The sequence below is a fragment of the Neophocaena asiaeorientalis genome, unplaced genomic scaffold (assembly GCF_003031525.2).
Source record: "Neophocaena asiaeorientalis asiaeorientalis breed wild unplaced genomic scaffold, Neophocaena_asiaeorientalis_V1.1 scaffold78, whole genome shotgun sequence".
Taxonomy (NCBI): domain Eukaryota; kingdom Metazoa; phylum Chordata; class Mammalia; order Artiodactyla; family Phocoenidae; genus Neophocaena; species Neophocaena asiaeorientalis.
The window spans coordinates 3,162,197-3,185,925 of record NW_020175018.1 but is presented as its reverse complement, the minus strand read 5'-3'; the positions used below and the strand labels follow the sequence as shown (position 1 = coordinate 3,185,925).

Genomic DNA, 23,729 nt, shown 5'->3' with positions numbered 1-23,729 from the left:
TTTGCTCCCCTCTGGTCCCTGTGGAGTCTTTAAATGCTTCAAGTGCAAGCCTATTGCCAAAGCAAGCCTGTCTGACTCGGGACGCAGCGCCCTGCACTGTTGCCGAATATTGAACAAACATTCACGCGGCTTTGGCTCTCCCAGAAGCCCTTAGTCTGATGCCTTTGTTTTGTTTTCTGGATGAGGGCAAGCGATGCCATCACCTCCTGCCGAAAAGCCCTGGCTGCCCTCCCAACAAGGAGTTGTCACTTCAACTGAGGCTTTTTTTTTTTTTTTTCTTTCTGGTGGCAACAAAATAATACCCAGCAGGAATTTGGGAGGAGAAAAAAGAGAGTTCAGTTGGCAGGTTCTCAAATGAATGGGTTGTAGTGTCATTGGAACTGAATTGGGCTTGAAACCAGACATGATCCTATTTTGGAAGCATTGTTCAGAGGGATGGGAAATGTGAACAGAGGATAAGTCTCTTCAAAAATGTTCTTTATCCTTGGCCTGTTAAAGACAGCCTGTTTTAACTAAACTCTCCCATCCCCTCAATGGCAAGGGCCTATGTGAGAACCTAGAGGAGGTCAGAGCGACTGGCAAATTGATCAGCTATTCATCTGTCAACCTTTCAACTGAGAGAGCTAATTTTACTTTGAGAAGAGCTTACCACTTGATTACAAGCCATCAATTAATTGTCCATCCTGAAATTCACAAATCTTCACTCTTAGACTCATCGATGCTTGGATGAGATGGCACAGGGATCAGGGTATATAAATATACATGTATTCAAATGTATTATTGAAAATCGTATTGAAAGCCTACTGCATTCCAGGTAATACGTAAAGTGGATGGGAATCGGCAGAACTAACACTGTCTCTGCCCTCATGGATCTTATAGTCTGGAGACATTAACAGGTGACACATAGAACAGGATGCTGTGAGGATCTTTAGTATGAAACCCTAATAGAGATTGGAGGCATGGGGATGGAGTTCAGGGAAGGCATTTTCTGAGGACCAGAGTCCTGGCCTCTGAACTAGGATCTGAAGGGTGAATGGGAGTGAGAGCCAAGAGGAGGCAGGGCCAGAGGGCGGGATGGAGAAAGCATTCTGTGCAGAGAGAAGAGCACATGCCAAGACTGAGTGAGGAAGGACAGGGTGTAGCCGAGAAGCAGAAAGGCCTGTGTAGCTGAAAGTAGGAGAATCGGGAGGAACAGGATGACAGATCAGACAGGTGGTCTCATTCGCATATTACCTATGTGCCATGGTAAGGATTTTGGTCTTCATCCTAAGAGCAGTGACGTGCCATGCAAGAGTTTTGAGCAGGAGGAGAATATAGAGTTTGCCTTTTGAAAAGATGACTTTAGCCACCGAGTGAAGTTGGATCAGAAGCAGTTAGCTTTCACAATTGTAGTATCTACAGAGGAACAATTAATGGAATGGCTAATGGTCTTCCCTGATGTAACTCTCCTCCAGATCATAACTTAGGTACGACACAATCTTTATGAAAAAGAATCGTTGTTAATAAATGCATGGGATTTAGAGGTAAATCCCTTTTTCCATTTAGGTCTCAGGTTCCTCACTTGTTAAGCCGTGGGTTTGGACCAGATGATACCAAAGTGCCCTCCTTTTGCAAAACAAGCCCTTAAATTCAGCTTGAGTTCTATACTGCTACTAGAATTCAGTTTTCAGCCTGGACTATGGGCTTTTAACCCCATGTTTTTGAACTGATAGATTGTTAAAAAAAAAAAAAAAAAGGATTTATTGGACAAAAGCAGACCAGCAAAGATCAGTAGCTCATTTTGCTGTTAAATAGATCTTTAACCCAATGTCTATGAATGTCTGTTTGATCAAGGGAATTCTTACTCCCAGCACCATGTTACATATTTTTCCCAATTAAATTATGGCAAGGTGCTATGAGGGATGAGGCATCTGTGTTCTAAAAAATGAGATAACACGAGTAGTTTAGTTTAAGTGATGAATTGGTTAACAGACAGCTGAGGTCATGTGCTGAAAGGATCACTAAGTCATCATGTGACCTTGGAAAGTCATTTTCCTTCTTTGGGACACAGTTTCCTCTCGTTTTAAATGGGAGGGTTTTACCAGATTAGACTTTTCAAAGGTATGCTTTTTCAATAGTTTTCAAAAGATATTTTATGGAGAAAAGGTGCCCCACTCTATTTTTTCTCCTTGGAGGTTAATAATCCAAGTGTATTGATGGTCTGTTGATTCCAAAGTTTTTCCTTTAACTAATCCATCATACTGCCACATTCCTGTGTAACCTCTCTCTGAAACTCAGTTTCCCCATCTATAGCAAGGGCTATAGAGCAGAGGTTTCCAAACCTTTTCTGTAAAGGGTCATATGGTAAATATTTTAGGCTTTGTGGGCCATATAGTCTTTGTTGCAACTACTCAATTCTGGCATTTTAGCCATACACAATATATAAACAAATGAGGGACTGTGTTCCAATAAAACTTTATTTACAAAAACAGGCAGAGGGCTGGATTTGACCCACAGACCATAGTTTAGTGAACTCTGGGTCACAGTGGGGGCTAACTGCTCTCTAATGTCCTCGCAGCTCTGACTTTCCCTGACCTTCTCCCCTGAAGAGTTATTCTCTCCCAAGTTGGAAGTCCCCCTTCTCCAAAATGTATCCCTCTGGCCTGCACTTCCAAAAGTCATCATCATCATCTTCTTTTGACATGTCTGTATATAAGACTGTCTCTGTCTCCCCAGCTGCTGAGATGCCTTCTTCACAGCTTTGTTTTGTTTATCTTAGTAACTACCCTTCTTTAATCCCTCTGAAGGATTGGTTAGCTGGAATTTGCCTTGTCTTCTTCCCCCAGAGCCTTTGATCTTGTGCTCATAAGTATTTGCTGACAGCCAGACAGAAAAGGTGGAGCCCAGATCCCAAGCCCGAGGGCCCAGAGAGTAATGAATGAAGACTGCGTTTATTTGTATTTCTAATTGGCAAGCCTATTTCCAGATCAGCTGCATGTCACTGCAAGCTGAGAGCAAAAGCAGGAGACAACCTTCTTTCTCCCAGGCCTCGGTGCCCAGGGCCCCTGTTTTCCTCTGAGGCAGGAGCTTGCCCTGATTTCACCAGGCTTGGAAGAAAATGCCATCTGGACCAAGTTTTGTCCCTTAGAACAGGACCACCTTGTTTTGCCACTCAGACTGTACATTGCACAACTTTGAGGACACCATTTACATCATCCGTGATGTAAATGGAACCCTCTGAGTTGTACAAATCACTTTTTCAAGCTTTGAGCCCTTTCTTCTTATGAAATCTTACATCGAAGGCCAGTCTATAAAAGAGATACAAGTGGAACAACTCTATTTGAAGCTGAGATGCAGGTTTAGAGTCCTGCCTTCTCAGTCTCCCTCTTGACTTCTTCAAGCAGCTGCTGAGATGGCTGTTGGGATCCCTAGAATTCCTCAGATGAATTTTGGAGCCTCTAGACTAGATCATAAATGTTGTTCTAACCATTCACAGTTATATAATCTCTCTCGATAAACTCTCAAGTATATCCCTAGCACCATTCTAGGCACTGAATATTGAGGGGACAGGAGTGGGAGACATGGCCCCTGGTCTCCCTGAACTGATTTTATGGTTGGAGAGGTCAACAGAAAATGAGGTGAGAAAATGAGCTTAACAAGATAGGGTCTTACATGCAGAAATACTTATCAGAGAAGAAGAGCTGGGGAAAGGAGGAGGAAAGACTTCCTGAAGAGGGTCACATTGGAATGGAGCGCTGATGGGTGATAAAGATTTGGGGAGGCAGAGGGGAAACGTAGGGCAGGGAGAGCAAAGGCACAGAGGTGTGAAATGCCACTTGTAGGGATAAAGAGGAACAGCACAGAATGGGGCGTGCGTCCTTCATGCACATGACAGCACACTGAGGAAAAGAAATTTGAATAAGGGGACAGACGAGCACGGAAAGAAAGGGGAAATAATGCCTTCTCCAGACAGGTCCATCTCCTTCTATCTCATTTACCAGTCATAACTGTTTCAGTTGTTATTGTTAACCACACATTATGCAATTAATCACTATAAGCTCCTGGACCTTCGAAGACTTTCCCAAGGCAGCAGAGCTATTATCCAGCAGAAATGAGATTTAAACTGAAATTGACTTGACTCCAAAGCTTGTCTCTCACCCATTACATGGAACTGCATGAAAAATATAGGACTGGAACAAGTTTTTGAAAAAAAGGTAGAATTTATAAAAATTAACAGTAAACAAAAGAATTTCTTATTGGGAAAAATATGCTTGAGTATTTACATCTTACAAAGGTCCTTGAAGAATCCTCTAGTCCAACCTACTGACTTTAAATATAAAGAAAGTGAGGCCCAGAGGAAGCAAAGGGTTATTTAATATAAATGGTATAAGAAGACACCATTCTGGTCTCTGAGCCCTCAGGTCAGTGCTCTTTCCAAAGCATCATGAAGGAACCATTCTATCATCTTTTTTCCCTTTCCAGTGGACGACTACCTCCTTAGCACATCGTAATGGGTTCAAGAGTCCGACCTTTTGGGGGCTTCCCTGGTGGCGCAGTGGTTGAGAGTCCGCCTGCCGATGCTCCAAAAAAAAAAAAAAAAAGAGTCCGACCTTTTGAACAGTACTGAACAATACTGAACTTACATCTCTTTCTCCAGAGACCACGGAGTTGGGCAGCAAGAAGGAGCTCAAGTCCATGCCCTTCATCACCTACCTCTCAGGCCTGCTGACGGCCCAGATGCTGTCTGATGACCAGCTCATCTCAGGTGTGGAGATCCGCTGTGAGGAGAAAGGCCGCTGTCCATCTACCTGCCACCTTTGCCGCCGACCGGGCAAGGAGCAGCTGAGCCCCACACCGGTGCTCCTGGAAATCAACCGCGTGGTACCACTTTACACTCTCATTCAGGACAATGGCACCAAAGAGGTGAGGTCCCCTGACACAGCCACTGAGTCAAGTCTAAGAACCAACCCTCCTACCTCCTGCCCTTGTGGGCCCTTTGTCCACTGGGATTGTCATCATCGTCATCAACAGCATGGTGAGGGCTAGCATTTATTGATCCCTTGCCGTGTTGTAAGCACGTATATAACTTGGTAACACTAGCTGCTGTAACTGGCAAGTTCTCCAATCTCAATGGCTTAGTACAATTAAGGTTATTTCTTGTTGTGCCGAGTCCTAAATAGAAGTGTTTGATTGATGGGTGGCTTTACTCTGAGAAGTAGTTCAGGGTCCCAGCCTGTTCCATCTTGTGCTCCATTAATCTAATGCTTCCACGGCTGCTGTGGAAGAAGAAAGAACATGGAAGATTGCACATGAGAAGTTGAAACGGGCCACGCCTGAAAATGGCAAATTCTCATTTCATCTCCTATTCTGCTAAGCTAGAATTCAGCCACTGGGCACACCTGTCTGCAAATGAAGACAGGGAAATGTATTCTATCTGTTTGCCTAGGAGAAGAAGGTATGGGTTTGGTGAAAACCTTGCAGCCTCTGCCTCTGTACTATACTTGGGTTATCTCATTTAATTTACCCTCCAGATCTATGATTTACTTATAAATATTGAGTTGATTCATATGGAATTTCTGACATTTGACCATTTTTTATTTATAAAGATGGCAATTCCGTATGGTTCATCCTTTTCTCATGCCCACTTTACAAGTGAGGAAATGTAAGATGTTGAATGATTTGCTCCATGTTGGTCTGCTCCAGAGCCTACATGCTTAATCATGAAATTATATCTCCTCTTTTTCCTCTTTCTATCTCTGTGACTTTCAATTATAGCATGTCAGGGCTTGAGAGGACTGTATGAATGATTTAGTTCACTGGTTTGCACACTTGTGTTCATGGAACATTTTTTTTCCAAATGTAGTGTTCAGGAACCCCAATCCATAAAACCAGGAATAGTGATGCCACTGCTTCAGTAAGGAAGAAGGCAGATAAAGCATCTCCACTTGGTCCCCACTCTTCCCTCTCCAACAACTTCTGGACAGCCCTGGGCCTCCAGAGAAGGCAATCTGGTAGACCACTGACCAAGTCCAATAGGACGCTATGGATTATGTGCCCCTCCCAAAGCATCCTCCTGGGCTGAGTAAGTGCCAGTGCATGGTGAGTGGTCAGGTAGGGTCTCATAGAGGACAGATCAGGGATGAGAATAAGGAAGTGAGGAGAGTATCTTCAGGTAGAAGACCTGAGGCAGAAAAGTACATGGTCTCTACAAAGACCTATAGAAATTTCCCATGACTGAGACCAAGAGATGGAGGGAGAGCAGATATGAGGCCAAGGGGACAGAAAGCACCTGATTATTTAGGATACTATAAGCTAGGTCCTGGAGTTTGGACACTATCTGGAGGGCAGTGACATGCTGAAGATACATGGTTAGCAGGAAGCTGATAGGATTAGATTTGTGTGGCAGAAAGAGCCCTCTGGAAACAACCCAGATGACCATCGATGGGAGAGCAGTTAAATAAGGTGTCGAATATGCACACAGTGGAACACTGTACTACAGCCAAGATGAATGAACTATAGTGACACTTAATATGAGATGGATGAACATAATGTTAAATGAACACAAGAAATCCCGAAGATATAGCTTATATAGCATGATACCCTTCCCTCTATTTTAAGTTAAAACAGACACACAGGGCTTCCCTGGTGGCGCAGTGGTTGAGAGTCCGCCTGCCGATGCAGGGGACGCGGGTTCATGCCCCGGTCCGGGAAGATCCCACATGCCGTGGAGCGGCTAGGCCCGTGAGCCATGGCCGCTGAGCCTGCGCGTCCAGAGCCTGTGCTCCGCAACGGGAGAGGCCACAACAGTGAGAGGCCCGTGTACCGCAAAAACAAAACAAAAAGAAAACCACACACACACACACACACACGCATATACATGCATATACACGCATATCAAATACACTGCCTTTTAAGAATAAATACAGATGCAATAGATAGTTTAAAAAAGGAATCAAGGAAATTATGAACATAGGATCATGGTAATCTTGAGTCAAGCGAGGCAGGTAATGGCACGATGGAGCATTTGTTACATGATGGTAGTCAAGTTTCTAGCTGATGTTTGGGTGCTGGATTTATGGGGCTTTATGAAAGTGCTAAACGTAGCTAACCAGCTAACACTAACTGGATGAACACATAAAGCCTAACCATGCATGGTGCAGCAATGAGATTGAGTCACGAGCCGTGCATCTTAAATCATCTAACTCTGTGCATCAGAGGTCCCCAGACCAACAACAGAAAATCCAAGAGAGCCAAACGTGTATACATCTCCAAACCTCTGGTTTCAGGGTGAGAGTCAACTGTGGAAACGTAAGAGTGGCAGCAGGGAGACCCCTGAGGAGGCTGTTGAAGCTTCCAGTAAATACCAAGGGTCGTCTGACCAGTGTCGTGTTAGTGCAGACAAAAAAAGCAGCACGTCGGTAGCTCTCCAGGGTTTGGTGAGAGAGGCTATGAATATCCCTATTTACGGCTCTTTCTGGGCCATGCTCTCCTCACCTTTGAGGTGTTTCGATACTAGCTACGTCACAGGACTTTGTGTGTGTGTGTGTAATTTATTTTTATTTTTTATTTTTGGCTGCATTTGGTCTTTGTTGCTGTGCGCGGGCTTTCTCTAGTTGCAGCCAGTGGAGGCTACTCTCTGTTGCACCATTCGGGCTTCTCATTGCGGTGGCTTCACTTGTTGCGGAGCACGGGCTCTAGGCACATGGGCTTCAGTAGTTGTGGCTCGCGGGCTCTAGAGCACAGGCTCAGTAGTTGTGGTGCACGGGCTTAGTTGCTCTGTGGCATGTGGGATCTTTCTGAACCAGAGCTCGAACCCGTGTTCCCTGTACTGGCAGGCGGATTCTTAACCACTGGGAAGCCCCAAGTCACAGGACTTTTATGATGTGTTCTTGGCACGTGTGGTGGCAAGACGAGCGCTGGTTCCTTTCCTCTTTGCTTAGGAGTCAGGTTCCCCATGTCCAGATGCTATGCCAGCTTCCCTCAGCACGTCAGTTCTGGAAATGGGTCTTCCTGAGGCTGATTCACATTCTCTCAGATAGAGAAGCGCAGGAGTGTGAAAGCAGTCCAGGAGTGTGAAAGCAGTCACTAGATGTCACTGTTCTCCTTATGTGGCATCTGCTGTTTTTGAAGCACGAGTCCTTTCTTCATTAATTCAGTATTTTTGAGCACCTACTATTTACCATGTATGGTGTCATGCCCCAAGAAGTGAAGAGTGGGACAAATGGACACAAATGGGCATGGTCTTTATCTTCATGGAGTTTACAGACTTGTGGGGAAGACAGATATTATTGAAACACTCCCACCAAATAAGTGAGAACAAACTGTGCTGAGTACCAAGAGAAGTCCAGGCCTTTGGGTTAAAATCGGGTGACCGAGGGATTTGTGGGATGAAGGAAGGCTTCTTTAGGGAAATGAAATTGGAATTAGTTCTTGGGGGTCGGGTGCCTAAAGTGAAAGTAGAGGACTGGATTTGGGGGAGAGGAGGAACCTGAGAGCATTCCGGGTCAAAGGCCTAGCTCCTGCAGAGCCCTGAAGGATGTGCAAACGTGGCCCATTTCCCTGAGGCCGGGATGGGAGCTCCATGGGCAATGCCGAGCAGAGGCGGTGGCCAGGCTAGGCAGAGCTCTGAAGGCTCTGGTGGTGAGGAGTTTGGCTCCTGATAGCGGGGAGCATAGAGGCATTAGAGCAGACAGGTAGGCGCTGTCTTCTCAGCTCCAAGCTCCTCTCCTCTAAGTTATACCTGCAAAGGAACCTTAGAGCTGCTTGACTAGTTTCTTCTCTCCCTCCCCAACCCCCAAGACAGGCCTGTTTAGAGTTTCACAGCAGCCTAGGGGCTGCTGTGCATTAGGCCTTTTCAAAGGAGCCAGGCTGTGGTAGGAGTGGGTAAGACAGGCCCAGTGCAGGTCTGGAAACGATCCTGGAGGAGGGGATCGTGGCCCCTGAGAGAGGCTGGTGTGATGAGAAAGCAGCAACTTTCATCTTAGCCATCATTTTTCCTCTGCCTCTTCCCCAAACCCCCATCACTTCTCCCAAGACTTCTCCATCTCTCTGCATTTCTTTGCAGTCAGAGGCAGGGTCCACATGGGTCAAACATAAAAGGGCCTTGGCCTGGACTCTGACACTGAGTCATAGCGAGGCTGGGGCAAGTCCTTTTTCCTCCCTGGGCCTCTCTTTTCCTACCTGAAAAAGCAGAGAGGTTGGGTGAGTTTCTTTCTGAGTTTCCTACAAGAGACTTTGCCAAAGTGGAATCAGATAGTGCAAGATCTGTGCTCCACTCAGGTTGAGTTGGGATCCTGCCTCAATCCCCTACTCCTGTGGAGTGTTGCTGAATGACCTCTCCAAACCTCAGTTTTTACGTCTATAAAATGGACTCTTGTGATCCCTACTTCATGGGGATCAGATGATAGTGAATGTATAGTACCTGGCATGTAGCATGTAATGGGCTTATGTTTCCTATGATAATGATAAAAATAACGTTTGTCTCAACTGATTCCTTCCTTTTTCTGTGCTTCCTTTGGTATCTCCTCCTCTAGGTAGCACTCGATAACTTTGCAGATGCCCAAAGTGCTAGGGACATGACGTTCAGAGTAGGGTCTGCATTTTGTATGCAAGAGATTAACCTAAAAGGGCAGATCACAAATGGAAGGATTTCAGGAGCATTTTTCTCACTTTATAAATATTACTGGAACTTGTACTTTATAGGAAAGGATACCATAGGTGGAATTACACATGAGTAAAAGGATTTCCTTCTGTAGACCTTCCAACACAGAATGGAACCATTCTTCTATGTGAGAACACCTGTCTCCTTGAGTTATTTGAGATGCTAAGTCAACTGCTCAGTCCCGTTATATGGCATGGTCAGGAAGTATCAGAGAGGGGGTGTGACTTGCCTGAGGTTTGTGGGGCTGTTCAGGCCTCTGATTCTGGGCAAGGGCCAGGGTGTGCTCTTCATAGCCTTGGGGACACTAGCTCCTTTGGTGGTTGCGATATCCTTGGTTCCATCCCCTTGAATGCATGGGAAAGGATGATGCCTTCTGCCTCAGCTGGAAAGGAGCCTTTCATTACACTTTGTGCTGTGGTTCTGAATAAGCAAAGCAGGAAAAAAAGTCTTAATGATGGAGAATTTGATTAATGCATCCATCTTCTCCCTCCACCTGTTAAATGACCCTTACACAGCCCAAAGCCACGGAGCTTAGCTAAGCACAACTAGTGCTTAAATGACCAAGACTGTGTGTGGCTATTAACTTAGCCTTTGGGTGAATAAGAAGAGGCTCCAAATGCAGGAGAAAAAATTGTGTCATGGTGAAGAGCCAGACTGAGCTGGATTTGAGTCCCATCTCTCCCGTTGATCGTCTGGGTGACCTTTCATTTTACTCATTTATAAAGTAGACATTACAGTATCTACCCCTATCCATTTGGGGGTTGGGAGTTTTCTTTGGAAGAACTGGGACACCTGGACTCTGTACCAGGTTCTGTCCTTGATTGTTATATGGCATTGGGCATGGATACTTCTACTGTCCTGGTCTGCTTCCTTATCTGTATGATGAAAAGTATGGGCTAACTTTATCCCACAGTCCCTTTTGACAGATCTAGGGTCAGATCTAGGTTCTGCCCTGAAAATAAGGGAAATATTTTGATGTTGGATGAGGCACCTTGTGACCTGCAATTTATTTTCCATCCAAAGATATTACCAATTTTACTCCTTAAGTTAATACTGGGAAGAGAAAGGTTCACATATCTTGTACTCCATCCCAATGACACAGCATTTATGAGTAGAGATGGGTATTAAAATCATACCCTCTGTATTTTACAAATAGTAAAGCTGAGACCTGGAGACAGGAATGACTTGCTCTAGGGCACACAGCCAAGTCTGAATTTGAAGTAGTCAGCCATGGCTTCTGACCTGGGCGATGTCTTTTGTCTCTCTCAGACTCGTATCCTCATCTGTGAAATGGTGGTAACTTTCCCCATAGGGCTCTCAAGCAGAAAAATTAAGAGACTGTTTGCTGGTGTTTTGAAGACTATAAAATACTCTGTAGATCTGGATGCTTTTTTTTTTTTTTTTCTATTGCCCGAGTCCCCTGAATTCCAATAATGTGATATATTTTTTTTCTTTCCATGCTGCCCTAGGAAGAACCATGTGTAATTTTGGTCTTGTTGTGGTTTTCTAATATTCTAGCAGATCCTTTCCCTCTGCCAGAAAGATTTGTTTGCTCAATTTACACTTCTTGGCTCAAACTGAGAAGAGAATTCCAAATGACTGCTCTTTGAAAAGAAATTAACAGCCAAGATCATCCCCCCGCCCCATTATTGCCACCACAGCTGTGCCCACCACTGTGACCACTACCCTTATCACAACCACCATCACCACTGCTGCAGCAGCATCACCACCACAGCCTCTCATTGGGTGTGTGTAGATACTGTGTGAGGAGAGATAATACAGAGGGAGACGCGACACAGATTGTACCTTCAAGGACCTCACAGTCTAGGGGATGAGGCAGAAGAGCCAAATAAGTAACTAACTGCTTACACATGCTACATTAATTCATGACTTATTTTCAAACAATACAATAGACATTCCAACAGTGTTAGAAAAGAGGGAGAAAGAAACTCTGGGGGGAGGTAAATCTGGAAAAGGTTCTTGCAGCAGGGAAGGTGGGTGTGTACAGATGGTGGATATAGCTTGAGACTACTCTGTTGATGACAAAGATAATCCTAGGTACCAGATGTACATTATATGCCAAAAACTGCCATGGGCTTTCTGTGCTTTATCTCATTCAATCATCCAAGAACTTCTGAGGGGAATATTATTATCATCCCTATTTCATAGATGAGACTGAGGTTCAGAGAAGCTTGAACCCAAGTCTGTGAGATTCTGAAGCTGACCTAGGCCTGAGTTGGAAAACTCTGGCCCACAGGTGACATCCAGCCTGCCATCTGTTTTTATAAAGTTTGTGACACACCGCCACACTCATCTGTCTACACATCTCTATGTCTGCTTTCCTGCCATGACGGCTCAGTTGAGCAGTTGCCCCAGAAGACAGTAGGACGCGCAAAGCCAAAGATATTTACTGTAGTCCTCTGAAAAAAATTTGACAAACCTTGGTCTAGACTAAGGTATATTGGAAAAGAAGAGGAAAGAAAGTTATGTCAAATGCTGTGTGACAAACATTTAGAATAGAAGAAAAAAACCCAACAAGCATTGAGTGCCAGCTGTATGCCTGGCATTTTTTCAGTGCCTTGCGTGTATTTGTATGTGTTCTCTCACTCTATCCCCTGGCACATTTGCATTATGATGCCCATTTCACAAATTAAAAATAAAATCTGAGGACTTAGGTAAATAATTCATCTAACATCACACAGCTAGTGACTGACCCAGGAAGTCTGTGTCCAAAATGTATGTTTAGTCAATCATTCTTACTATAGGTGTGAAAAATTTGGGAGATAGAAAACGAGAAGTGATGAGCAGAAAACTGGGTCGCAGAAACTTTGAACGTTGTGCTGAGGGATTGGAGTACCATGTGAACTATAGGGAACTCTTGAAGATTGGGGGTCAAGGGAAAGCCATAACCAGACATGCATTTTTGCATAATAATTACATCATCAACAGTGGAAGGGTGAATTGTAGGGACCAGGGCTGGTTTTATGTCAAGGGTTATTAATTTCAGGTCTGCAGATCATTGATTTTGAAGGGTTGTTGGATCTCCATCGCCAGAAAGTTTATGCAGAATTATATATTATTGCATTTTTCTTCTGGGGGAAAAGCTACATGGCATCAGCAAATTTTCTAAATGTTTTTGACCCAAACGTTGTAGAACACTAAGAGAAGAGGACTAGTGAGTTGGGGTGTCCACTGCAGAAGTCCATATATGGGATGTCTGGGAGGGTGGGGACTCAGTTCAAATAATTTTAACAAATATTTATTAAGGATCTCCCATGGGCTAGGCACTGTTCTGGGCTTTCAGAATGCATCAGGGAGCAAAACAGGGATATATTTCAACCATCTGGAGACTTAATTTCTACTGGAGTGTATGTGGGAGATAGAAAGTAAACAATAAAAATAGTGAAAAGCATGGTATATTGAAAGGCAAAGGGGAGGGGAAGTAAAGCAGAATAAGAGGTCAGGAGTGTGGAGTGGCGTGTGGAGACTTGGAACTCAGAACGTCACAAAAGTCAATCAGGATCACTTAGGTTGAGAATGGGGGAAGTGTTATTTAAAAAATGCAGATTCCTGGCTTCCTCCTACTGATTCTGTTTCTCTAGAGGAGTGAGGCTGAGAATTGTTATTTTCACAGGCTTCCCAGGTGATTCTGATGCACGCTGAGCTTGAGAACCACTACTCAAAACCATTGTTCATATGTCTTTCTCATTCTGATATTCCTTCAGGGAATTCCTTGCTTAGGGATTAAGAAAGTCAAGTACTTATAATCTGGAGTAAATCTCTGCTATTGTGGGCCACTTCCTCTCCATCGGTGCATTATGAGAAGGAGGTGAACTGGCCAGGAACCAGGCTGTCAGGCAGTTCTTGGCAAGAGGGAAGATCAAAGAAAAGAGGGGGATATAATCCACATATTACTCAACACGCTCATGGTCAATTACAAAAGAGGAACTTAATGCTTGGCTTGTCTGCTTGCAAAACTGGAAAACATAGCTATTTCACGAGACCAGAAAACTACCAGATTCAGTAAGATATGCAAGACAAACAGACTTAGCAAATGCAAGCATTTTTGCGTGTCAAGAGTGTAGAGCTTTTTTTTCCCCCACGGGACATTGAATTCAGTTAGCAAATGTAATAAAAAAGAGAATCACAGAATGTCTTTTCCTGGTACTTTTAAGAACAACCACTTACTGAGCACTTCAGTTGTGCCAGGAGCTCAGCTCAAACACTTTATGTACTTAGTTCACTGAACTCTCTGATCAACCCCACACGATGGGCACTATTATTATCTTTCTTTTCCCCTTGGGAAAAATTGAGGCACAGAGAAGTTAGATCACTTGTCCCAAGATCCTATAAATAAGAACTGGTGGAGCCAGGGTGTGATCTGAGCGGTTCTGCTTTTTCTCATTTTGCTGTGGTCTCTCTCTTAGCTACTTCCCTTCAACTTTTTAATAAAGGGTAAAAAAATGGAAGTCTACTGAGGACACTATCATTGCCTAATATTACCTTCTCCTGCCACTGTGTCTTCATTTCTTTCACTCAGTGGCCAAAAGATTTGAAAGAATAGACTACCTCTGCTGTCTACACTGATTCACCCCCATTCATTCCAGGGCTGGCTCCCTCCACCCAGTGGAAATACAGTAGCTTCTCCTCATGTGTAACCCACGCAGACACCACATTTGCCATAGATGACTTTGCCTTTCTTTTGATAGGCACCTTTGGATTTCCATCTCAGTTCTTGTAGTCTGGAAACCAGCGAGACATCCCTGATACCTGTTTGTCCTTCCTCCTGTGCTCACTCCCCACCCCCAAACTATAGCTCATTAACAAACCTTGTAGAATTGTCTTCTTAGGAATTTCTCAAATATGTCCACTTTTACCCATTTTGGTCCAAGTCTTGGCTGAACTGTTGCAGTAGCTTCCTAACCGGCTAACAATGACCCTCACCTCCTCTAATTTATTTTCTTCCTGGTAACCAGAGTGATATTTTCAAAGTTAAAACTTGCTCACATCACTTTTCCAATGAAAACCCTCAACTGGCCTCCAGCTGCTCTCGGGATCCAGACCCAGGTGCTTACCATGGCCTGCAAGGGGCTGCGCTTCTCACTTCTTACAACTCCTGATCTTCTACTTTCTGGAACTGTGCTTTGTGGTGCCAGAGAGCCTTGGTACGTGCTGTTCCCTCTGCTTGGAACTTGTTTTACCCTCCCCCTCCTTTCTCCTTTCCACTGACTTGACTGCTATTCATCCACCAGATTGCTGAGGCTTCTAGATTTCATAAGATCCCCCTGTTTGTTTATTGGTTTACTTTCTTGAGGCTTTTTATCTCTCTTTCATAGCAGTTATCATAATTTCTCATTATACTTTTTTTTTTTTTTTTTGCGGTATGCGGGCCTCTCACTGTTGTGGCCTCTCCCATTTGCGGAGCACAGGCTCCAGACGCGCAGGCTCAGTGGCCATGGCTCACGGGCCCAGCCGCTCCGCGGCATGTGGGATCTTCCCGGACCGGGGCACGAACCCGCGTCCCCTGCATCGGCAGACGGACTCTCAACCACTGTGCCACCAGGGAAGCCCTCTCATTATACTTTTATGTATGTTTTCTAATTGTTTGATTAATGTCTGTATCTCCTCCTCCTCCACATTTTATTATTTTGTTTTATCACGACAACATTGCCAATGCAGAGGGAAGAGCAGATAAACTCAGGAATGAAGACGTCTAGTCCAACCCTGGTCTACTTCTTGATTCCTTTCTGCCACACCTCACAAATGTTACAGAGCCTGTGTTTGAATATTCCCAGTGACAGTGTGCTCAGTGACCCCTAAGCATCCTGTTTCCCTCACTTCTGGAATATCCATTCTGATATTGAGTCAAAATATTTTCCTGTACATTAAGAGGTAAACTCCATGAGACCAGGATCCGGACAAACTTTTGTTCAGCATTGCACCAATAGCTTCTACTATAGTGTCTTACTCATAGTAGAAGTTCAATAAATATATTTTTCATGAGAATAACTAAATGAATGTGTGAAAAATGAATGACCACCTTGCATCAGCATGCTTGCGTGGTGCTTTCACATACACTAACTCCCTTAATTCTTTCAATAGTCCTATGAAGGTAGCAGTGTTTATTTTCACTTTACAGATTAGGAAACTGAGGCTCACAAAGAGTGGGTACCACCCTCTGAAGCCCCACAGGGCTACCAAATGTCAGAGCTGGGGCTGGAATCCCTTTTCCAGCTGTCCCACAAGCACTCATCTGTCATACAACCATCATTTATCTGGGTGGGTGTCGTGCAAAACGGCCAGGGTAGTGCTGGGTTTCCAGGAACAGAGCAAGCTGCAGGCCCCATCCCTGCTGGAGCTTATCCCTGTTCACAGGGGGCTCTTCTTGGGTCATTAGGCAACTTCAGTCAGCAGTGATGCTAAGGGCGTAGAGAGAATTCACCAACAATTCAACTCTCTCTGCCTATTTCTCTCTAATCTTAGGAGAAAAAAAAAGTCATTCCAGATGTGCCTCCCAATTCACCAGGCAGATGTGTTTGAAAGCAGCATGAGTTTGTACCATCACACAGTTGGTAAATCTGTACAGAGCCTTCTCTGGTCAATAGAGTCATGTCATTCCTTGAGTTTCTGAGCAGAAGGGTCCCAGACCATAAATTTAAGTCCTGAGAAGAGGAGAAACCCTCAAGTAATTAGCTTCTTCTTGGAACTACATGTTTCTTTTCTTTTTTACATTCATCTCCAGATTTTCCCACTTGGGGGAGCACTGTCATATTCCTGGATTTTCTGCTACCTAACTCCAAACCAATTTAGTTTAGAAAAGTATAGCATGTACAAAGCTAAAGTGACTAGTATAATGAACCTCCATGTACGTATCATCTTCTAGTTTCATTAATAATCAACTTACTGCAGGCCTGCATCGCCGGCTCTGTCCCCTCAAACACTATATAATTTGATATGTAAATGTTCGTATTTCTAAAACATAAGGACTCCAAAAATATCAATATCATTGCCTTGCTTTCCAAACTAACAATTCCTCTACACCATCAAATATCTAGTCATTGTTCATGTTTACTAGATTGTCTTATATTTTTGGTACCAGTTTGTTCAGATTGGGATCTAAATAAGATTCAAACGTTATGATTGGCTGGTAATTAAGTCTCCTTTAATCTATAGGTTTCTTCCTCCAACTCTTTTTATTCCTTGTGATATTTTATCAAGAAAACTGGGTATAGTTCCCAGGGGATTTTGCCCATTGCAGCCCCATGGTATTATTTAGCACGTTCCTCTACCCCTGTACTTCCTGTAAGTTGGTAGTTAGGTCTAGAGGCTCGACCAGGCTTGATTTTTTGGCAGTCCACCACAGCCAGTATTGATAGACTTGTAGGCCAAAGTGATCTAAAAGAACAGTTTTGTCTTTGATGCCGGTCAAATCTGTCATCAAGTCCTGGCTGTTCCCTTTCTCCTGTGTGACTTTTGGCAAGGGATTCTGAGCCTTAGTTCCCTCAGATGTGTTGTGGGGCTAATAATACCTAATTTCTGAGGCTATTGTATTAAATGAGATGGGCATCTAACACGCTTAGCCTCGTGCGTGGTGCATAGCGAGTGCTGAGTATAGACAAGCTCTTACTTGTCTTCTCCTTCCTCCCTGTTCTTCCCCTTGTCCCTCCTCCTTCATCTCTCCCACGTTTCATTATTATATTTTATGATCAAAACACTGTGTGTGAGAAAGAAAGAGAAGACAGAGTCAGAATGGAAGAGGTTCCCCAGGCATCTAGTCCAGCCCTAGTCTGTTGCTTGATTCTTTGCACCCGTACCCTGCAGGAGCCTGTGTTGGATACTCCCAGGAACAGCTTGCTCAGTGATCCCTGAGCAGCCTGTTCTCTCACCACTAGAATATCTTTCTTTATATTGAGTCAAATTATTTTCCTGTACATGCCCTGTCTTTGTTTCCAGTTCCATCCATCAACACTGTGCTGAGATGGACTTACCTATTGACTTACCAGACAGAACATATGTTTTGGAATCAGATGAGGATTTGAATACCAGCTTTGCTACAAAATGTCTTTGTGCCTTTGGGCACAGTACTTAAGTGTTTAAGCTTCTTTTTTTCTCATGAGTAAAATGGGATTAATAATGTCTATAGAATTGTTTTGCAGATTAACAAATAATCCACGGAAGGTGCTTAGCGGCAACGTTTGGCTTATAGAAGCAGCTCAATGAAAGTTTGTCCTCTCTCCTAGTTCTAAGTGCCAGGCTTCCAGGTGTTTGATGACATCGTTGGTCTCCGTTGGACTTTCCTTCTGGTAATCATGCCCGGTTCCTGTAATTGTTTTTCATCACGAGTCTGTTTCTTATCTCAGACTCAGTCTTATCCCAGCCATTCTGAGTATTAGCCTCTGAAAGAACTCAGTACGCCCGTGTCCTTCTTAATGTACGCTTTATGAAGAAAGAAGTTAGAATACACAGAGACTGCTTTACTTGCCTGCAGAATTAAGGGTAGAATCCAAGTTTCTTGCTTCCAGACTTTGGGATCTGCCCTGGGTCACAATAGCTTCTATCTTTACTGTCATGCTCATAGTATTCAAAACATGATTTTTGGCTCGCTAAAGGAAACGGGAGCTCAGAGGGAAAATCTCGTATCAGTGTCACAAGCCAGTAGTTATGGAACCAGAATTTAAACCCTTGTCTGTGTGGCCCCATAGCTTGTGGTCTCAACACGTAAGCTATAGAGACTACCGCATCATTGGTCCTTCCTCTACTCTTGGACACGGACAAGCTATTCCATCATCAAGTAGCTTTTCTTGGAATCTAGAGTAACCTCCTGTCACTATCTTTTTCCTCACCTTTCCTTGATGATAAAACATCTTGCTCCATTCTTACCTTTTGGTCACTTCTCAGCCCTTTTAGAAGCTGACATTGGTTACACCATCTGTTTGAAGTTCTTGTCTTAAAACTCAACAAGGACCTGTTTACTCAAGCCAACACCCTCTTCTCAACCCTTTTTTAGACACGTCAATCCATTCTTAAAAGAGCTTGGGCTTGGCTCCTTCAACTTTAGTTTGCCCAACCTGAATCCTTTCCAGAAATTATCGCTTCCCTTCAGAAACTCTGAGGGAATGCCAGGAAGTGGAAGCATGGTAGCTGCTTGGGGGTGGGGATCATACATTAGTGAGACTCCGTCCATCCCTCCATGGTGCTTCTCCCATAGTTGTTTCTTGAATGTGCGGATCCCATTTTGAATGGAACGGGAGAAAATGGGAATTTAGATATATGTCTAAGGTAGCCATATTGGTATAGCTCTATACTTATATATATATAGATAGATAGATAGATAGACAGCTTTATTTACTATTTTTTTTTTATTTTCAGGGAATTATATTAGTTACATTCAAAGTAAACAGACTTCTTAGTGAGATTTTGAAATTTTAGGTGCTTTAGTGAGCTGTAATTGAAAGGGCCCAAGTTTTGGAGTCAGTCAGATCTAGACTTGAATTCCAAATCTGCTTACCTGTTGGATGTTACCTGCTTACCTGTACTGAACAGGTGACTTAGCCTACCCGAACTTCATTTCCTTATCTGTCAGATGGGGATGATAAGAAGACTCGATGCTGAGGTTGCTTCTGCGTATTATATCAGATGACAGATGTAAAGAAGGGCAGTATAAGAATCAGATAGACCTAGGCTTACATTCTCACGTTACCAGATATTCTGGAGCTATAAGTTAAATACTCAGAATCTCAGTGAGGATGGTCACAGCTCACAGAGTTGTTGCTAGGTTGCATAAGATTATATATGCAGAGCACTTATCAATGCCTAGAGTGATTAGAATCTCGATCAACAGTAGTTGCAGCTTCTTTCCTCTACCTTTGTCTTCTTCATCTTTCTCCTCTTTCTCCTTCTCTTCCTCCTTCTCTCTTCTGCTTCTGCTATTGCTTCTGATTAAAGCATCCAGCACAGAGTAGGTGTACAATAATTGTAATTGCCTTACCTTCAGGCATCAGCCGATTAAAAAACTGCAAGGGTAGTCAGTTCACAGAGACGAGGAAAGGCATGCTTCCCCAAAGTAAAGGTAATCTTGCCGTCTCTGATAGTTGGTTCTGATGACATATTTTTCCCCATTGTAAAAATGTTAAAAAGAGGAAAAATAATTCTGAGCATAGATGTGCCTAGAATCACTGTTGCCTGTAAATAACTTTACTACATTCATAATAAACAATAATAATTCATAATAACTATCTTGCTTCCATTTAGAGAATATCCAAGTTTAAAAGCTTTGTCAGTACTCTTTAATTATCAAATATGTGTATATGTGTGAACATATATGTGGTTCTGGCATTATTCTAGGCACTTTATAAGTTATTCTTTTGCCATTCTTCATTGAGGTAGGTACTAATACATCCCCATTTCACACTTGTGGGAATGAAGCATAGAGAACTGACGTCACTTTTATCAAGTTTGCTCCGTGATGACACTGAGACTTGAACCCAGGGGTTTGGTTCCAAGGATCGTATTCTTAACCTCCATGCTCTGCCATCCCTCCAGCATTTGTAACGTCCTTTGCTAGATTAAGGGATCAAGACTTCTCAGAGTCCAGCTTGTCAGCTTGGAAATATGGCTACAATGAACCTGGTAGGAATCTCCCTTTCCATAATTTTTTAGCCAGATTTCCAAGGCACCTTCTCAAAGGCAAAGGTGAACTCAGTATGGGTCTAGACAGCATGTCCCCTCCTCTCCTCCGACCTTTCTTTCCCTGCCCCTACCCACAGGCCCAACCATGGAAGCCCCACCAGCTGGAGAGACCACCTCCCTCAGATGCCTCCTAAGGGAAAATGGATGTACTGGAAAAATGGGGTCACCAGTGGCCACAGAAGGGAAGTTTTGCCGTCCTTTACTCAGGAACTCACCACTAGCTTCAGCTAGCATTTAGCAACATAAACTCCACAGCCTTGGACAGATCCTCCACTTGAAAGCTTCCCACCTGCCTCTCATCTCCAGATGTTCTCACCACAAGGGGAGAGGAGTTACTGTCAAAGGACAGCAGGCCTTAGAAGACAGGTCTTGTCTATTGGGTGGGGCTGGGATCCTTGGCTAAAGGCTTCCCTTAGGAAAAGTGTGTGAGTTCCATCCAGGTTTCCCCTTCCAGGACTGAGTGGGCCAGGAGCAATGCCTTGTAGGAGACAGGCTGAGAGGAGGGGCCATCCTCTGAAGAACTTGGATTTGTACAGGACTGAGAAGCTCTTGGCAGTTCAAGGTCACAGGGCAAGATGCCTTGGGAAGATGACTCACGATTAGATGTATGAGGCTACTGATATGGCTGTGTCTTCTCTCTGGAGTTATAACTGATGTTTCCTATTGCTCATTCATCACTTTCACAATTGCTATCAGCTCAGTGACAGGCAGGACAAATGGTCTGGAGACAGTTTGGAACAATGTAAGCACAGTCTGTTACCCTGACGACTGGGCAGGTCTACTAGGATAACATGGATTAGACATCCAAAGAGCTCTCAGTCTTCTAGTCCTCAGAATGTACCATTCATTCGTGCAACACTTACTCATACAACAGACATTTATGGAGTACCTTCTTTGGGCCAGGCCTTGTGTAGGAGCTTCTGATAAAATAAGGCAAAGAACTCAAAGTTCAGTGGAGAGGACAGGTATGCAAATAAATAGTTCTATAAAATATTGTGGTTCACTAACAGATGTATTGTCCAAGGTGCAGTGGAGGCCTTCAGTTCTGTTGGGAAATCAGAAAAGAGTTTCCAGAGACGACTGCAGTTGTAGTGGGTCTTAAATAATGAGTATGATTTGATCACAGGTAGAATGGGGTAAAGGCATTATAGGCTGAGGGAAATCATGTGCAAAGACACAGTGACATCAGAGTGTGTTGCCTGTCTGGTCCATGGCAGGTGGTTTAATGTAGATGTTAGGTAGGACCAAGGAAGACTATAGTTGTGGGAGATGAGCTAAGGAGATTGTGTGGCATCACTGTGTGAAGGGCCCTGTGTGCCAGGCTAGGAAACAATCTTTATACTTGTCTCAGTCATAGCTCTTTTATTGGTAAAAAGAGAAACCCACTGAAACAGTCTAAGCGAAAAATGGAGAAATTATTATAATGATACAGTGATTTCTCATGTAACTCAAGGACAGAGAGCGCAGCTGAGCTACCAGCATCCAGGAAGCCACTGTCAGCAGTAATCCTGGAGCCTGACGTTCTGTTTCCCTCTGCAGTTGATTGGTGTCTGTCTCTCTCCTTTCTCTCCTCTCTCTCCTCTCTCTCCTCTCTCTCTTTCCTTCCTCCTCCGCCTCCCACCTTTTCTGGTTTCCATCCATGTGGCTCAACATGACAAGCCAAGCCTAGCCTTGCATCTCATACCAGTTCAAGCACTCAGCGAGAGCGATGAACATTTGAATCTAAATTCCCAGGGAAAATATGTGATTGTTCCAGTTTGGGCCAGTTTTGGTCCCACTACTCTTGGCCAAAACAACAGGGTTATTTCTGTTTAGTTCAAATATGCACACCAAACCATCCCTTGTATCTGATAAGCTGAAGCGTATCTATTAAAAATCCTGTCAGTTTTTATTCTCAAACTGAAGTACCCTGACTCAGGGGGATACACTGTGATATGCCAGGATATATCTAAAGCCACAGGATAAAGTGATCAGAGATTCTTGAACTTAATAATACCTAAGAATTACTTGGGAGTGTATTCAATCATGGGTTCTGTAGCACCTCTCCCAAGATTCCGATTCAGTGGGTTGAGTTTGGCCTGGGAATCTGAACTTCTAATAAGTGTTTCAGGCCATTAATGAGGCAAGAGGGCCAGGAATCATACTATGAGAAACACTTTGGGGAAAACTCCATTGTTTTAATATTAAAAGCAATCAAAGTCTATTGCGGAGTGTAATTTGCATAAATGTTTAAGAAAGAGTCTTCAAAGTAATTTTGCACTTGTTCCTTCTGATCTTTGGGATGCTTTGTACAAAAAGCTCAAAAGCCCTTCCATATTTTACTGGAGGGTGTGGAAGGTTTTTGGGTTAATAACTTTGGCTCTTAGATCTCCTGGGCTGGTCTCAGGAGTAAAGTGAGCATCCAGTATGGCAGAGGTTAAGAGCCCAGGATTATCTTGAGGCCCCAGGCAAAGGAGAAATCTTCCAAGCTAAGGCCAACAGGAGGCAAAGGGACAGAGATGTGACAGGATTAGGGTTCTTAACATTAATTAACTTATGACAGACTAATTGATTAATCAATTACTGGGCCCCTACTCTGTCAGGCACTAGGGATTAAATGGTAAACAAAGTAGACAGGGCTCCAACGTCAATTTGTACAGTCTGTTAGGAGAGACAGACAAGCAATGACACAGACAATAAAATACAACACAGGAAAATAAGTTTTGTAATAGGGGAAGGTGGGAAGAGATGTGTTACAAAGGAAGGGGTCTATCCCAGGGACCAGGGACTGCAAGAGGTGGTCTCCAAGCTGAGAGCTGATGGACTGGTCAGTGGGGGAAATTATTAGATGGGGGAAGAGTGTTCCAAGGAGAGAAAATAGCTTGTAAGAGGCGAGAGGTGAGAAAGCATAGCTGGAAAATAGGGTGTAAAAAGCATGGTGGGGCTTCCCTGGTAGCGCAGTGGTTGGGAGTCCGCCTGCTGATGCAGGGGACACGGGTTCGTGCCCCGGTCCGGGAAGATCCCACATGCCGCGGAGCGGCTGGGCCCGGGAGCCATGGCCGCTGAGCCTGCACGTCCGGAGCCTGTGCTCTGCAACGGGAGAGGCCACAACAGTGAGAGGCCCGCGGACCGCAAAAAAAAAAAAAAAAACATGGTGGCAGGAGGTGATGTGTTGGAATCTGAGTCACCCTAGGTTGGTGACATTGTGCAAGTCACCTGATCACACGAGCCCAATTAATTAATTAATTTGGCTGCACTGGGTCTTAGTTTCGGCCTGTGGGATCTTCGCTGCGGTGTGCGGGGATCTTTAGTTGCGACATGCATGTGGGATCTAGTTCCCCGACCAGGGATCGACCCCAGGCCCCCTGCATTGGGAGCGTGGAGTCTTAAACATTGGACCACCAGGGAAGCCCCCAGATCT

General features: G+C 44.1%; 1 protein-coding gene across 1 annotated transcript in view; it reads left to right on the top strand.

The window, feature by feature from the left end:
- The window catches only part of ASTN2 (astrotactin 2), a 614,159-nt gene that overhangs the window by 422,024 nt on the left and 168,406 nt on the right, over positions 1-23,729 (top strand). Inside the window, exon 14 of the mRNA XM_024762620.1 lies at positions 4,637-4,902. Within this exon, the coding sequence (XP_024618388.1) occupies positions 4,637-4,902 (266 nt within the window). The remainder of the gene's footprint in view (positions 1-4,636; positions 4,903-23,729) is intronic.